The following is a 16,453-nucleotide window of genomic DNA, read 5'->3' as shown; positions in this document are numbered from 1 at the left end:
ACTACGAGCAGTGCTGTCGATCACGGTTTAAATACAGCGAATGCCAGCGTTATTAAAAAAAAAAAAATGACAGGAAGCCAGAAAAAAAATCCTTGTACCAAACAAAATGTGGCCCGTTTTAAAGTTTGAAATATCTAAGGAAGGAAGGAACACTGGAGAATCAATCCCTCCGACGGGGCAGGGAAGTAAAATGATCAGGTAGAAGCTGCAGGACCTTGGATAGCTCCAACAAGACCAAATGAAATCAGTTTTGAGGCGTGTTTCATGGGCTGGGCTACCTTCCTGGGGGGTCTGGGGTTTTTTTTTTTTTTTGAATGACAGGGGCCTCTGACCTTGGCGACTTTATGATTTGTAGACTTCAACTCCCAGAATTCCTCAACCAGTAGAGCTGGGAGTTGAAGTCCACAAATCGTAAAGGTGCCAAGGTTGGAGACAACAGTACAATACAGATTAACAGAGTTGGAAGGGACCTTTTAGGTCATCTAGTCCAACCCCCCGCCCAAGCAGGAGACCCTACACCATTTCTGACAAATGGCTGTCCAGTCTCTTCTTGAAAGCCTCCAGTGATGAAGCTCCCACGACTTCTGAAGGCAACTTCTGTTCCATGGGTTGATTGTTCTCACTGTCAGAAAGTTCCTCCTTATTTCCAGGCTGAATCTCTCCTTGATCAGTTTCCATCCATTGTTCCTTGTCTGGCCTTTGGGTGCTTTGGAGAATAGCTTGAGTCCCTTCCTCCTCTCTGTGGGAGCCCCTCAAATATTGGAAGGCTTGCTTTATGAGACATGGGATTATTTTAGGTGGGCTTCTGAATTTGGAGCCTGGCACCTTCTACTCAATGTCCACCTCCTTGGAGGGGTGGTGGGGCAAACAACAGATCCTGTTAGCATGGATAGCTATAACAACGTCACCGAATTGCAAGAAATACATGAGCCTCTCTCTCAGCATCATAGAACTATCATCCTTTATAAAACTATCTTAGCTTTTGAACCGGAGGGGAATCGTTGCTGGCGCCAAAGTCCTGCGCGCACCAGAGGCGCCGCATCCGAATTAAAAGAGCTCTGACTACGTGCTTTTCAGATCCCGGCAGTGAAGACTTGTGGCTGACCGGGAGTGACCAGGAAGGACAACCCAGATTGATAACACAAGTAGCCCTGATAGTTTTAATGGACATACTGCACTACAGTCAAGTTTACAACATCTGTATAGAAATCATCACATGAATAGGTGGCAAAAAGGAGAAAAAAGAGAAGAAGTAAGGGGTAGAAGAAGAAGAAGGGGGGAGGATGATTAGACTGAGGAGGAAGAGAAGGAGAAGAAGAAAGGAGGAAGAGGAGAAGGAGGAGAAGAAAAAGAAGAAGCACATTACAGAATACGAAAGCCATTTTTAAAATCAGAAGGAACACCTTGTGTTGTTGTTGGCACAGGCCAGGATTGGACCTTGGATCTTAGATGTCAGACACCAGGATAATGGGGACCGGAGGGTGGGGTGGGGGGGGGAGAGAAAAGCAACATTGGGAAACCCCCCACTAGAGGGGGGGGGTCTGGAGTTTCGGTAGGCTTGAAGGCGATTCGGTCCCGTCCCCCCCGTCCCCCCCACTCCAGACCTGGGAACCGCAAGGATTCTGCCCTGATTTTTTTCTGCCCCGCTCAAGGAAAATCTTGGGTAAAATTCGTGGAAGAAAACCAGGGCGAGACGTTCTTGTTTTTGGAAGCCCACCAGGAAATGGGAGGAGGGGGGGCAGACGCGCCGGAGATGACTCTGAGAGTGGAGCAGAGGGGAGACGCGCACAAGCCGCGTGGGGCACTCCGCAATGGCCCTGCCGAGACCCTCCCCGCAGCCCCTTCCCAACCTCCCTTATTAACAAGGCCAGGATGGGAGCGTGGGGGGAGGTTAAAGTTTATTGCTGGCATACTCGAGATTTTGCTTATTGGATTCTGGCTCGGAGGAGCTGCTACTGCTGTGCCCCGTCTCCTTCCCTGGGGAGTCTTCCCCACCACCCCACCCCGCCCCGCCCTACCAACTCCAAGCCCCCCTTTTCCAATAGTGCGAGAGAATTCCCGCAGGTGCCTTCTCTCTTTTCCGTCCCGTTGCCTTGGACCATCACGAGACTGTTCTGAGAGACTGCCCGACTGATTAGGTGTGTATGTGTGTGTGTGTGTCTCTCTCTCTGCAAGTGTCTGTGTGTTTGTGTGTATAACTAAAACCCAGCAGCCCATGTGCAGGGAAGCCTATCTTTTTGAAAAGCACAAAGCCTCTGACTGCTCACAACTTCCAGGACAGTCGTGCGAAGACCCCTTTCCTATTTCTCTGCCTGCCTTCCATAATACATGGAAAATATATATATATATGTATTAAAGACATGGGAATCATCTCAAAGCTGAAATCCCATCCTTCACTTCACCTTCTTTAACTATTTCTGGGCTTGTCCCCGCGCAGAGGAATGCGGCTCTGTTCAATACTGGTTTGTTACTTAACCATGTTTTATTTTCCCAAAGCAGCAGAGAAAGTGGTACAAAAAGCCCCGTCACCCTCAACGAGGGAGCCCAGCCTCACTTTCCCCCGAAGTCTGAGGTTGGCTGGAAGACCCGGTTGGTGGATCCAAAGCCACCCACCCAAAACCTGAACTGAAAGCAAGAGCGAGATGTAGACAGTAGATTTGTCTATTAAACAGCGGCTTGAAAATGTGTTGAGCTGCGGTACGTGTGTATTCTTGCACCCCCGGTTCTCACTCCCCACCCCCCCCACCTGTGCTCAAGTAGATTCTCCCTGATGAGTAGATCCAATAGATCTCCTACCAAAAGCAGCCTCTCAGAACAGAGCGAAGGGGTCCAGGCAAGCCCTGTCTCTCTTTCCCAGGAAGAACTAAGATCCTTCTCCTTATTGTTCATTTATTTGTGTGTCTGTGTGGCGGGGGAGGGGGTTTCGTTTATTCTTACAAAAAAATAAAAATAAAAAGAGAGAGAGAGAGAGAGAGAGAGAGAGAAACAACCTTCACACGAAAGCATTACAACGACAACTCCCTTTGGTAGAAAGTGTAATAAAATGATTTCGCCGCTCTCGCCCTGTAAGGTACCAAAAAACCCTGAAACCATCCGGTAACTCAAAAAAAAAAAAAAAAAAAGGCTAGTAAGAGTTGTACTAGCACGTTAAGCACACTTATTCTTTTAATTAAAAAAAAATCGACAAATATGTACATTTATTTACAAAAAAAAAAAACAAAAACAAAAAAAAACCAACCAGGAAAGCAAGATGGATGGGAGCCGAAGGCGAAGAACCGGTTTAAACTCGGTTGTGGTTGCTATTGTCAAAGCGTGCATGTGTGACTGAGAAGATTGTGTGTGTGTGTGTGAGAGAGAGAGAGAGAGAGAGAGAGAGAGAGAGAGAGAGAGGCTGTGTGTGTGTGTGTGTGTGTGTGTGTGTGTGTGGACAGCTGGTGCATGGCACTAAGAGCCTAGTAAACAAGCAGGTACAAAACATAATAATAGTCATAATAATAATAATAATAATAATAATAAAACCCAAATAAAACGGTAGTTCCACTGGCACTAGAAAGAACAGACTGATCTTAAATCGGTTTAGGGACGTCGGGAGTTCCCGGTCACAGGAGCGCAACGGATGAGAAGGAAAAGTTGAAACGGCAGACCCGTAGACGCCCGGGGGGGGGGGGGGGGGTCTGACCTACCCACCCCCGGTTGGTCTGCAGAACTCAGGAAGCAGCTCAAAGTTTGCAAAAAGTCTGCCGCCGAGGCCCGTGGAGACGAGGGACGCCGCACTTCTGGTGTTCCTTAAAAGAGTCTGGACTTAAAACTCGTGTCTTTCGGGAAGGAGGGGGAGGGGGAGAAAGGGGGGGGGAGATATGTCACGCACCGAGTCTCGTCGAGTTACTCAAAGCACCCGAAGGATCAGGGCTGCTGCTGGTGGGTAGAGGCCAGGTGCGTCTCCCCTCGGGCGATTCGTGGAGCTTCCGTGCCCGCAGGCCGACGTGGGCGCTGCTCCTGGGTGCCGGGCTGGCTTCGGTTCCACAAGACCGATGGGAAAACAGGCCCCGGGACGTCTCCGGTCGGATTGAGTCGCGGGAAGTGTCGGGTCACGGAGCCGCGCGAGTAAGGGGAAGCGGGGGAGAGGAATCTGTCCTCCTTATTTGGCCCGCGCCGCACTGCCCTCCGCGGGGTGTGTGTGTGTGTGTGTGTGAGGGGGGGTGCTCCTCCCCTCCCCTCCAACCAAACACGTTTCCTTTTCCCTCTTTTCCCTCCCCGCAACCGGCGTTCAGGGCGTCTTACAGATTGTGCTGTATTTCACGCGGTATTTGTTGATGCTCACAAAATGCAAGTCCTCGGCCTCGCGAGTGGTGGTGCAGGGCAGGAGGCCCTCCAAGGCCTCGCCCATGAGCCACTGGCTCGTTTCGGCCGCCATCTCCCGGGTGATGTGCTCCTTCGTCCACCGATCCACCCAGGCCTGGAAACGCTGGTGCAGCCTCTTGCTGACTCGCTCGTGGGACTGCGGGGGAGGAAGGGAGGGTGACCATCTTGGCTTTCTGGAAAATTCCGCTTGTGGGGCTGCAAGCGGTCAAGCCGGAGTGGGCCGGATCCTAACTGGGGAGGGTCACATTCCCCGGGCCAGAAATCTGATCGTGTGCTTGATGATCATCATCTAACGGGACTTGAGTGCTAACCTGAGAGGGGTGCCAATTATCAAAAAAAGGTGGCATTTTGAGACAATGTTGGTTTGTGAAACTACATTAGCCATCGTCCATTAAATAAAGGCAAAGAGGAGATGAGGGACACCACAGAGCAGGAGCAGCTATACAAGGTTTTAGATTTGGGTTTGAACTTCAACTCCCAAAATTCTCCTTCCTCCCTCCCTTCCCTTCTTTTATCCTCTCTCTCTCCCCCTCCCTCCCTCCCGCTTGCATTTTAAGACAGAAAACGTGGGGCAGTGATTGCTTGAGGCCTAAAACAGCCAATGTGATTTTAAATTCCAAGGAAAACCTCCCAAAAGGAGCTCCCCAAAAGGAGGTGGAAGAACAAAAGGGAAAGAGGTGGACATCTCCACCCTGAGTCTTGTGTGTAGCTTGGCTTGGCTTGACTATTGCACAGGGTGGTCCCATCCCCTAGGGTCCTTCCCCACCTCCAGCCGCCCCCAACAACCACCCTCCCTAGGTGGTTCCCCCCCCCCAAAGAGGATGGGGCTCATGGGCTTCCCCCTTCCGGGCCGACCTGGTGAGCGCGAAGCAGAGCGGTCCTCCGGTACATGTAATCCTCCGAATTGATCACGTAAACCATCTTGTAGGAGTTCAGCTTGAACTTGCATTCCAGCTTGTCGAAGCTCTCCACGTTCTCCAGGGGCTTCTTGCCCAGCCCCTCTTTGCTGTCCTTCTCCTGTTGCTCTCGACCTCTCTGACACTTGCGGATCTGCCGAAGATTCCTGAGAAGCAGAGAGACCCCCATCCCACCCCACGCTGGAATTAGGGTCTGCCTGAAAAGCCCAGCCCTCACTGCTTCTTCTGGAGGAGGTCAAGCGTGGAAGTCTTGACTCACAGAAGACGGTGGCATCCGGAAACTGGGAGGCCGTTACTGGTAGCTGCTATAAGGAGCCCCCGAGCTAGCAATTGCCCCCCCTCCCCCAGGACGAAAGAAGAGAAGGTCCACAGCTCAGGGTTGAGCTGTGGGGTCCTTTGGTGCTCTCTCTGAGCTTGTGGTTCTACTGCAGAAGTTGTGAGTAACGCCTGCAGGAAAACTACCAAGCTTGGGGAATCAGGTTCCAAAACCCAAGACAGACACATTGAGGTTCTTTTAAGTCAGGGGAGGGTCAAACTCATGTGGTCACGTGACATATTGGGGCTCCCCCCCCTTGTTAAACCAGATGTGGGCGTGGCCAGTGTGTGACGCATCCGGCCCGCGAGTTTGACAGCCCTGATCTAAGCAGTTTCCTTTATCATCCCATCACCCAAAGATTGGAATCTTGCCAAACTGAAGCACAGCCTTTGCACCATAAACTCTAGTCTCTGGGAACTCTTGAGGAGGAACTGTCTTCGCCCTCTTTCTCACACACAAGCAATTTAAACTGTGCTACCCTTGCTCTTCTGGAATGCAGGCCCCCCTCCCTCCGGAAAACCTTTCCTCATGCTCAGAAAGCACCAAGGACTCCACCCTTTCCCCCTTCCCAGCCCAGCAGAGCGGGGTGGACCATGGCTAGAGGCAACGGCGCATGGGTGCTTTCGATACGGGTGAAGGATGGGCTGTGTTCTCTCACCTGGGCAGAAACACCGGCTTCTGGGCCAGCTGTTCCCGCAGTTCAGGAGACGTGGAGTCAGAGTTGACGTAGCGGTCCACGTAATCCGTCCAACGCTGAAAAGGGAACCGAGAGACGATTAGTCAACTCCTTCTAAAGGCGAGAAAAAAAAAACCACAGCTTTTCTGCTGTACGAAATCCCAACCCTACCTTTATTGTCAGGCTGCAAGAACAGAACCTTGCAAGTCTGAAAGCGTTTTCTTTATTTCTACTTTCCACAAAATTTGAGAAGATCTCTTCTGAGACGCTTCCCACGCCCTGTTTCGGTCTGGGGAGTGGGAGTGGGGGGCTGAGATACTTCTTACATGACAGGCCGTGTCTAGTCTGTGGCTCTTTCTACTGACTCCCAAGGCCATCCCAGCTGGGTTAGGCTTTTCGCTTTGAAAAACGCTTGCGTGATTGGGAACAAATACACGGCAAAACTGCTAACGGACCACACTTCCACCCTTACCTCTGCCTCAACCGGATCGTCGGAGTTCTCCTCTTCGGTATCCAGCAGCTCAATGGTTAACTGAACGTGGCCTCTGCTCTGAATGAACATCATCTACGGAACAAGACACACAGACTCACAATGTGGGTCAAGTGGCCTCCAGATTTAAAACGACGACGACAACTGGGCCCCCAAAATCAGTGATGTGATTCACAGCCTGGATTTGGACAGGGGGGTTATTAAAACGGGCAACGCTTCAGATTAGATTAGATTAGCTAAGGGCTCGGTTTGAAAAGGCAGCTAGAAGTCAGGACTGCCCCACAGCAGCCCCTGCCTTTTATCGCTGGCACGTAGCTTCCGTCAAGAGACAAGTTGCGATAATTTTGCCCTGAAGGGATTCTGGCATAAAGTCATAACCCACGATTAAAAGCAAAGAACAGATTGTCAGCTTAAAGCAAGAGAAAAGTTGGAGGATGAGCGGTTTTGTGGGAAGCTCAGATGGATGGGAGGGGAGGGGGGGGGCGGAAGAGAAGAGGAGATGATTTATAGGGAAGGGGAAGCTGAAAAGATTCCAGGAAAAATGGTGCATCAAAAGCAGGAGAAGCAGCGTGTTTCTGACAGTCATAAATCCTCGGAGCAACCTTTAGTCGTATTTCCAACGGTGAAAGGAAAAATAATCAAAATTGCCCCACCTTCCACCCAGCCCCTGCCTTTGATGAAGCGTGCCAGTTTCCACAAAAATCTGGCACTCTTTTAATTGCTCGAGACAACTTCTGATTGCAGTTCAGGTTGCCCGGAAAACCTTTTGATATCTCAGCCCCAAAGGCTGCATTTGTTGTGGTCCGCCTGCAGCCTGCAGACCTGGCAGCGGAGTCGGACGGCGATGAGGCTGAGGAAGAACATGGGCCAGTCCTGGAGGCTGGGGAAGGCCCGGATGAGGGCTCTGTGTCGGAGGCAGAGATGGGGCCAGGGCCATCGGGGAGTGATGTGCGGACTTCAGAGCCTCCAGAGGCTGACAGCAGAGAGGCAGAGGAACAGGAGGAGCCTGTTCCTAGTGCACGCATGAGAAGAGCTGCCAGAAGGCAGGAGCAGCTCAAGCAAAAGGGACAACTCAGGAGTAAGGCCAAGAGATGATTGGCCACTCCCATAAGGCTTAAAAGACCAGCAACGGCTCTTGGCCTCTTTGCCGGAAAATGACTTAATTCTCGGCTGTTCTAATAAAGTCTATTTGTTTAGAACTGATTGCGTCTGATAATGCCTACTTGGGCCTGGGTCACAACAGCATTCTCTTGCAGACCGTACGAGACGCCCGGAGAACGGTCCGACAAATGGGACTTTGGGAGGATTAAACGCACCTTTTGCACGTTGGGAGGGAAAAGGATCCCCCTCCCCTTCTAAAAAGCAACCCTCTCCGTTTCTGGCTCCTCAAAGGCCAGCAAGGCTCTTGCCCAGCCACCCTCCCTGCTCTACCTTGAAACAGTTCTCGTCCTGCATCAGCTGCTCGGCTTTGCGCTGATAGGCCGTTTCCACCAGGGAGCGAGCGGACTGTGAGGTCAGCAGCCCTCCTGTGGCACCGTTGTGGCTCTCAGACAGGTAGAGCTCGGTTACCTGCACGCAGATTTCGTCACTCACTATGTGCTGGAGCTGAGCATTTTAAAAAAAAAGAAAGAGAGAGAAAGAACGTTAAAGGCGACTCTTTTTTTTTGGAAGCTCCAGCACCAGGTGCACGCTTTCTTCTGCCGTACGGTACAGATGCTACGCCCGAGGCCAGCAGGCAACATGCCTAGGCAAAAATATCTCCTGCTGCTGAACTTCTAACCTCTGTTCCCTCTGCCCCGGGGACAAAACAGGGCACGAAGCTGAGCAGATGCTTCCTCCATGCCACGAACGCGGCTTTGTTCCTTCCCCACCGCTCTGGATCCAGAAGCTAGCCATTATAGCAACCGGGTGCAGCCCAGCAGTGGCTGCAACTTGCATGTTGCGGAATTGGGGAGGGCGTGGCTTCGCTTTAAAGGCCCTCAAGCCCTCCTATCAGCCCTGAAGGCATCTGACCTCTGGCTGAGGCCACCTCAGCTTTGGAAGTTGTTGTCCTGTACAGGCAGCATTTCTTTCCACCCCATCTCTCTTTCAACCACCATATCCACATATCCACACACACTTCTCCCTCCCTCATTCCCTCTCTCCCCTCTTTCCTTCTTTTCCTTTCCCTCCCTCTCTCCCTTTCCTTCCTTCCTCCCTCTCCCTTCTCCGCTCCCTTTCTTTCCCTCTCTCTCCCCCCCCCCACTCCCTGAATCACCTGTCTGACAATGCTCTGGATGAGCTTGTCCATGGTGAAGGCAATGTAGGCGTGAATGGTGAACATGTCACGCAGGGAGTCCTCGTATTGGGAGGAGTCCATGTTGCCGTCCAGGAGATTCCGCACCATGTCCAGGAAAGCAGGGTAGTAGTCCTCCACTTCGATGTCCACTGAAATTGAGGGTGGGTGGGTGGGAGGGAGGGAAACGGAAGCGGGTGGGGAGAGAGGTGCAGAACAAACTCATTACAATGGCTTTGCAGGGGAAGTCCTACAGGTAGGCCAGGCCTCACCGGAACAGAAGCAGCAGAGATGCCGGAAGTGCCCGTATCGTTGCCTGCGCATTTTAGTTGTAAGCTGTGACAGTTGCAAAGTGGGTCACTCATTTGACTGTCTCTTTTTTTATGGCACTTGTTTGCCATCGGGTGTTTTTGCCAAGAACTGGAAATAAAGGCCAGTTTTCCCGCAAAAACCATAAATAGGGGATGTGTCTGCAGCATTATTATTGCTTTACTTCCCACGTTTTATCGGCTGTACGCTTTAGTGCTGTCATTACAGTCTGCGTTTGCAAGCACACCGAAGACTTCTTGGCCAAATAAATAAATAAATAAAAAATACGCTCATGTTGACTGTGGGATCCAAGTTTCCCACCCCTCCCCCCAACAACCTCCCAGCCACCAGAACTGGGTCCTGTTAAGTGTCTATTGAGAGATCTGCCATAACTTCTAACTGTCGCTAAGCTGGCAGCCCCCAACCTTTGGGGCACCAGGGACCGGTTCTGTAGAGGTTTTTCCTGTGGACCGGAGGGGACGTGGTTCCATATGCTGTCTGCATCCCACAGATGGGCTTTGCTTGTTTGTGTGGTCTGGTTTTTGACCTGCTGTGGCCCAGTGGCTGGTCCACAGCAGGGGATTGGGGACCCCTGTGCTAAGTGCCCGGTCGTTAAGCCAAGGACTACTTTGCACTCCCCCCCAATGCCTTCCGTCTGCCCAGCCTCAGAAAGACATTCTATTGTGGCCTGTCGCCCACTGGCCCCTCCAGCAGCCGAATCAGAGGAGGAGGAGGAGGAGGTGTGGGAGTCAGGACCAGCATCAAGGCAGCCTGAGAGCTCTGAAGGGGAAGAGGGCATGGAGAGAGACAGAGGTGGAGCCTGGGCCATCCGTCACCCCTCAGATGGAGAGTCAACAGCCCCCAGGTCTGGAGGTGGCTGATGAGGAAAAGGCAGAGGAGAGGAGAGCAGTGGAAATCTATGGGCTGGTCCTTGGGACGGAAGAGCCACCGCTGCTAGCAAAGCACCACGTTAGCTCTGGGATAAAAGGCAGGGGGTGGAGAGGAATAGATGTGGCAGACAACTATTCCTCTCCCGGCCGGACATACTTGTTAGCCCGCGGTGAGAGAGAAACTTTTTGCCGGGGCTGCTGGCGCTCCTAATAAAGGAATCTTTGAGTTAACTTCAGAGGGTTTGTCGTGTTTGGGGAACTGGGTCAGAACACACTCACTGGGGTCTTTCAAGCGCAGCTGGATGGCCGGACTGTCGCTCTTCTCTCGCTTCACCCCCAGCACTTCCCGTTCCCACTCCCGTTCCCGGCTGTCCTCCTCGATCTGCCGCTCGGCCTGGCTGTATATCCGCAGCAGCCGCAGGCACAGGATCTGGTGGAGGCGCAGGAAGATGTACCAGTTGTTGTTGACGTGGAAGAGGTTGTAGGCCTCGTCCAGGCTGCGCAGCTTCTGAGCCACCGTGCTGCTGAAGAGCAGCTTGGCTTTGGGGGAGCTGCCCCCCACCCCGTTGTGCTTCTTCACCGCCCCGGAGTTTTCGTCCACGTCCATTTCTTCCTCTTCCTCCTCCTCCAGGTCGGAGAGCTCCCCTCGCTGGGCGAAGAGAAGGTCCGGGATGAAGTGGTACATGATCTGCTTGATTTTGTACTTGTCCTCTTTCTGGATGCCCGTCTGACGCTTCACGTGGTGGATGATCAGGGAGGCGGCGTCCTCCAGAATCTGCTTGTCCTCGTAGGCCAGGGAGAGGTGAGGGCCAGTGTTGTCGTCCGAGGTTTGTTCTTGCCTCTGAAAACCCAGGAAACGAAGAGTCTGAAATCGTCCTCAAGGTCTCTCTCTCTCCTCCCGCCCCCCGTCTTTGTCTGTTTATCTCTCTGCCCTCTGTCTATTTCTTTCCCTCTATTTCTGTCTCTCTTTCCCCCCTTGTCTTTGTCTATTTCTCTCTCTTTCTGTCTTGACTATTTCTCTCTTTCTCCCTCCCTATTTATATATCTCTCTTTCCTCCTCTATCTCTTTCCCTCTTTGTCTATTTCTCTCTCTTCTCCCGTCTTTGTCTATTTATATATATTTATATATCTCTCTTTCTATTTCTTTCTTCTTCTTCTCTTCCATCTATTTATATCTCTCTTCGTCCTCTATTTATCTCTTTCCCTCTTTCTTTGTCTATTTCTCTCTCTTCCTCCTCTCTATTTCTCTCCCTCTCTTCCCCCATCTTTGTCTCTCTCTCTCTCTCTCTCTCTCTCTCTCTCTCTCTCTCTCTCTCTCTCTCTCTGTGTGTGTGTGTGTGTGTGTGTGTAAACTGCTGAAGGACAACCTCTTTCTACAAGAGGTTCTACTGCTTCCCTCAATTGCCCCCAAGCAAAAGGACAACCTGAACACCCTTCTCCTACAGCTCTTCGATGTTCTTCAACGTTTTCGAAACCCTGTTCTCTGAAAGTTACCGCGGAAGGAACATTTGGTGAAATTTTTCAACGTTACCTCGTCATAAATGGTCTCAATCTCGCTGAGCAGACTCTTGGATCGCAAGACCTTGGTGTCGTTCTGCTTAAAGTTGATGCCTTGATGGTCCAGGGATTTCAAATAGTATTTCTCGTTTTGTTCCCGCCATACTTTGTTGAATCCCCTCTGGGCTTCCCGCCATTCCTCTTCTTTCATTTTCAACCTAGGCCGGAAGACGAAGAAGGGGGCAATGTGAGAGAGAAACCTCTTGGTTTAGGACATCTGGTGATTTCATCACATTCCTCCTGACAGATGTGGGTGAAAACTCTGGCAATATGAAAACATCTGCTCACCACATTCTTGTGGTCTCCTTTCCTGGGTAACTGGAGTAGTTCACTTCTACCTAACTTTTTCCCCTGCTCTTCCCATCCCTTCCCTGCATCAGAATGGCTATTTCTAAGATAAATCAAATCCCAGCAGAATTGGGCTTGAAAGGAGAACTTCAACGTAATTCTCTCAGGTGAGTTGTGAGATTTGTCAGTTAAGTTCTGACGGAGTTAAGTTCCGCGGGCTCCGTTTTCGCTGGCAGAGGACTACCAAAACAAACTAAAAACAAAACAAAAGGAGAAATGTTTCCCCTTTTGCATTTGAGCATGCAAGAAGGGATCGGAAAGGAGAAAGGGAAAGAGGAAAGACAAAGAAAAAGATGGGAAGATGGGAGGAGAGCAAGGAAGCAGAAAGGAGAATGAAGAGGGAAGGAAAAAAAAGGAAGGAAGGAAGATTATAATGAGAGGGAGGGAGGGTCTTAGGGAAGTCCTGCCTTAGCACTTGGCTGCCACAGGTGCCCCCGACATGATTCCCATGTCATGCCCACCATGGCCACTACCCCCACACCGGCCCTCCGAGGTCAAACACAACCCTGATGCGGCCCTCAATGAAATCAAGTTTGACACCCGTGCCCTAGATGATTCCAGTCCTCAGAAAAGCTTGCCTAGCATTTTTTTCTTTTGACACCTTTCGACATATATTTTAATATTCCATTCGAACGCTCCTCTTTGTTTCCCCAAAGGACCGGGTACCTTTTCAGCACAATGGGGACAGCGACGGCTGGATTTTTCCGAAGGCCGTCGATGATGTCGGCAGCTTTGTCCGCGTATATCCTCTGCAGAGCTTTGCGATGGATCACTTCGGAGGAGCCCCCCAAGGTGTTGTCGAGACGGAATTTGGCTTGCTCTTCCGCCGATAAGCGGGAGAGCTTCTTCTGTATCGTTTCCAAAACTCGGATGGTCGCTAAATTGGTCTCCAAGACCACATCCAGCTGGAAAAGAAGAAGCTCATTCAACTATGGCCAGGGGGTCCCCAAACGTGGCAGCTTTAAGACTTGTGGACTTCAACTCCCAGAATTCTCCAGCCAAAATTAACTGCCCTTAATCTGCCTCACTTAGCAACAGAAATGTTGGGCTCAATTGTGGTCATTCAGTCAAGGACTGCTTGTAGTTGGGAAACGCTGCCTGAGGCCAATTCTTCCAGTTGTGATATTTTATTTGCCATCTGAGCTAAGTTCCTGATTTTGTCCCGGGGAAATCAAGGCCTATTTGACCTACCTCAAACCGTTCATCCTCGCATCGGTAGATGTGCTCTTCGTACTGAGTTTTCTTCGAGCTCACAAACGTAGAATCTTCGGACCAGGATGGGAAGGAGACCCAGGTGTCATTCAAAACCTGAGCAGGGAGGGAGAAAGAAAGAAAGAAAGAAAGAAAGAAAGAAAGAAAGAAAGAAGGAAGGAAGGAAGGAAGGAAGGAAGGAAGGAAGGAAGGAAGGAAGGAAGGAAGGAAGGAATGGAATGTTAATGCCAGCATGATAAAATATTATTCTAGCAACTATGGAAAAAAAGGCTTATTGGACTGCTGAGAAGACATTGCTGGTCCAATCACAATCAAGGAATATGGTAGTTTGTCACAAGAGAATGGTCAGCTGTACAAGGGCGCCCCCTTGTGGGTGGAAAAAGGACTCATGCTGAGACACTACAGGAATACTATGAACTTAGAATAACTTTATTGCCACTTTGAATGTACGTACATTAAAATGAAATATTTTGTGAAGGGCATCCCATAATGGGTCAGGCTTTTTAGGTTCATCCCAACCTGATAATGTACCCATTAAAGACCTCGCGTTATGGGTATCCCCCACTGAAGGAACTTCACGTTCACGGAGAGATTTAATCTGTTCCACTAGTCATGTTTAAATCTCTGGGTTTGCTCAATTTTGCTCTTCTTCACGTCTTCCCTGGGGGGTAAGTTTCCAATCATTTCTGAAACGAGAAGTTTCAGGCAACTGTTGGCTCTTCCTGTCACCAGTTCCACTCGGCGTAGTAATGGGGCCCACGGGACATACGAAAAAGGCCGATTGGTAATATCCATGCAGGTGGGTCCTCGCGCTTATGACCATTTGTTCAGCGACTATTCAAACTTTCAATGGAGCTGAACGAGGGGGACCTACGAACAGGTCCTTGGGGTTCCAGCCACTGAAGTGTCCTGCGATCACATGAATTGCGATCACAATTCCTGACATTCCCTGCCGGTTTCCTACAAAGTCACTGGGGAAGACGGCAGGGAATCGGAAGTGGCAGTCAGGTGGAGGTCCTTCCTGAGCTACACAACCAGGACTGATGTAACGGCTGGGCTAAGCCGCAGGGCCCAATGACGTTGCTCTTTGGGATGGCGTCGCTTAGTTCCAGCAGTTCCAGTCCCCAACTACTATCATAAGCCAAGGATTACCTACACAGGCGGCAGCTCAACTTACAACATTCCGTTTAGCGACCGTTCAAAGTTACAACAGCGCTGGGAAAAAAAGGAACTCGGGACCATTTTTCACGCTGTAGCAGCCACATGGTCACGTGATTAAAATCCGGATGCTTGGCAAACCGACTCACGTTTATGACGGTTGCAGTGATGTCACTTGACCCTCTTTTGCGACCTTCTGACAAGCGAAATCAGTGGGGAAGCCAGATTCACTTAACAACGGCGTTACAAATTTCACAAGCGCAGTGATTCGTTTCAACCAACGGGGCAAGAGAAGTCGCAAAATGGAGGAAAACTCACTCAACAATTGTCGCACTTACCGACAGACATTTTGTGCTCGATTGTGGTCGCAAGTCGAGGACAGCCTGTAATTATTGGGGGCGGGGGGTGGGGGGAGAGGGAATCCCTGGAGGCCCTGCCACTCTTGCGAGGTTTCAGCAACATTGACATCTCAAGGGGGGGGGGGGGAGAGGAAGATGGCCAGCTTACCATGAGCCGTGGTGGCGCAGTGGTTAGAGTGCGGTACTGCAGGCTACTTCTGCTGACTGCCGGGTGCCTGCAATTTGGCAGTTTGAATCTCACCAGGCTCAAGGTTGACTCAGCCTTCCATCCTTCCGAGGTGGGTAAAATGAGGACCCAGATTGTTGGGGGCAATAAGCTGACTCTGTCAACCGCTTAGAGAGGGCTGGAAAGCACTATAAAGCGGTGTATAAGTGCTACTGCTATTACCTCCTTGCACAATGGCGTCCGACCTGTGCATTTGGGCTGCTGGTAACTTTTGGGCAAGGCTCGGTAGCTGGAGCCCAGCCGTTTGCAAGAAGCGTAGTCTATCTCCATCGCTATCCCCTCGGTAGCTCGCTCCTTCGGGAAACTTTCCAGATGTGAGGATTCTTTGTAACCCAGGAAGTTTTTAAACCAAGTGAACAACTCCGGAAATTTTCTGAAAAGGACGAAACCAAAAACCAATGAAAACGGAATACACTACCTTAGCTCCGCTGCTGCGGCAGAGAGATTTTTTACACTTCTTAATAAGGTTTCAAGTTTTAATAAGCCGCTAATCATCTTATACGGGGAAAGATGCAGCCCCTGCTTATTTAAAACCTTCCTCCGGCACCTTCTGCAGTGAAATTCACTACGCTGGTACCACCGGGCAACTAAACTTGGCCAATAATTGAGGCAGGAGTATCTCTATTCCTTGAACTCTGACCTGGTTGGCAGATGAAACAAGCATGATGGTCTCTGCCTGTTAATTTAACATATTATTTCATTTATTAAATTTACCCCTGGCCCATTTCACTATCCAGGCAGCTTTAGGTGGCTTATTTTCAATTCTTCAATGGATGTCGTCTGTCCCACAAGGGAGCGCATGAAAGGCTCAGTTGCTTATCCTGCTTACCCCAGAAAGGGAGAAACCAGCTGTACAAGCTCAGCTCGGGATATGACCTCCTGATTGAAAATGACGAGGCACCGGAGGAAATTCTCGTAGGCCTCCGTGCTGCGCAGTGCTTTGCGGACCTGAAAGGTGGGATGGGAAGAGGAAAAAGGAGGACGAGAAAGTTGGAAAAGAGAAGAGGAGGCTCTCCTACAAAGGAACGATTTAATCCTCTCCCATTAGCACAATTCTAAGCTCATCAACCAACAGAGCCTTGATAGTACAAGGGTTTAGTGCACCCTGTTATTAACACAGCTGCCTGCAATTACTGCAGGGTTCGAATCTCTCCAAGGCTCAAGGTTGACTCAGCCTTCCATCCTTTCTAAGGTAGGTGAAATGAGGACCCAGTTTGTGGGGGCAATAAGCTGACTTTGTATAAAATATACAAAAGAATGAAGGCTATTGCTTAAAGCATTGTAAGCCGCCCTGAGTCTCCGGAGAAGGGCGGCATATAAATCAAATAAAAAAAAATAAAAAAATAAAATAAAACAGA

General features: G+C 50.4%; 1 protein-coding gene across 1 annotated transcript in view; it reads right to left on the bottom strand.

The window, feature by feature from the left end:
- Nucleotides 1–1,154: 1,154 nt before the first annotated feature.
- Nucleotides 1,155–16,453, bottom strand: part of SIN3A (SIN3 transcription regulator family member A) — a 32,063-nt gene continuing 16,764 nt past the window's right edge. The window contains exons 10-21 of the mRNA XM_070953275.1: nt 15,925–16,043; nt 15,258–15,468; nt 13,332–13,448; nt 12,807–13,045; nt 11,767–11,950; nt 10,515–11,076; nt 9,019–9,188; nt 8,193–8,366; nt 6,744–6,836; nt 6,254–6,348; nt 5,218–5,425; nt 1,155–4,498 (exon numbers count right to left, since the gene is read on the bottom strand). Of these exons, the coding sequence (XP_070809376.1) occupies nt 4,268–4,498; nt 5,218–5,425; nt 6,254–6,348; nt 6,744–6,836; nt 8,193–8,366; nt 9,019–9,188; nt 10,515–11,076; nt 11,767–11,950; nt 12,807–13,045; nt 13,332–13,448; nt 15,258–15,468; nt 15,925–16,043 (2,403 nt within the window). The 3' untranslated portion in view covers nt 1,155–4,267. The remainder of the gene's footprint in view (nt 4,499–5,217; nt 5,426–6,253; nt 6,349–6,743; nt 6,837–8,192; nt 8,367–9,018; nt 9,189–10,514; nt 11,077–11,766; nt 11,951–12,806; nt 13,046–13,331; nt 13,449–15,257; nt 15,469–15,924; nt 16,044–16,453) is intronic.

This window comes from Pituophis catenifer, unplaced genomic scaffold (genome assembly GCF_029215685.1).
Source record: "Pituophis catenifer annectens isolate HBS135680 unplaced genomic scaffold, rPitCat1.0.hap2 SCAF_14, whole genome shotgun sequence".
Lineage (NCBI taxonomy): Eukaryota > Metazoa > Chordata > Lepidosauria > Squamata > Colubridae > Pituophis > Pituophis catenifer.
The sequence above is the reverse complement of the archived record's forward strand: the minus strand, read 5'-3'. Positions and strand labels throughout refer to the sequence as shown.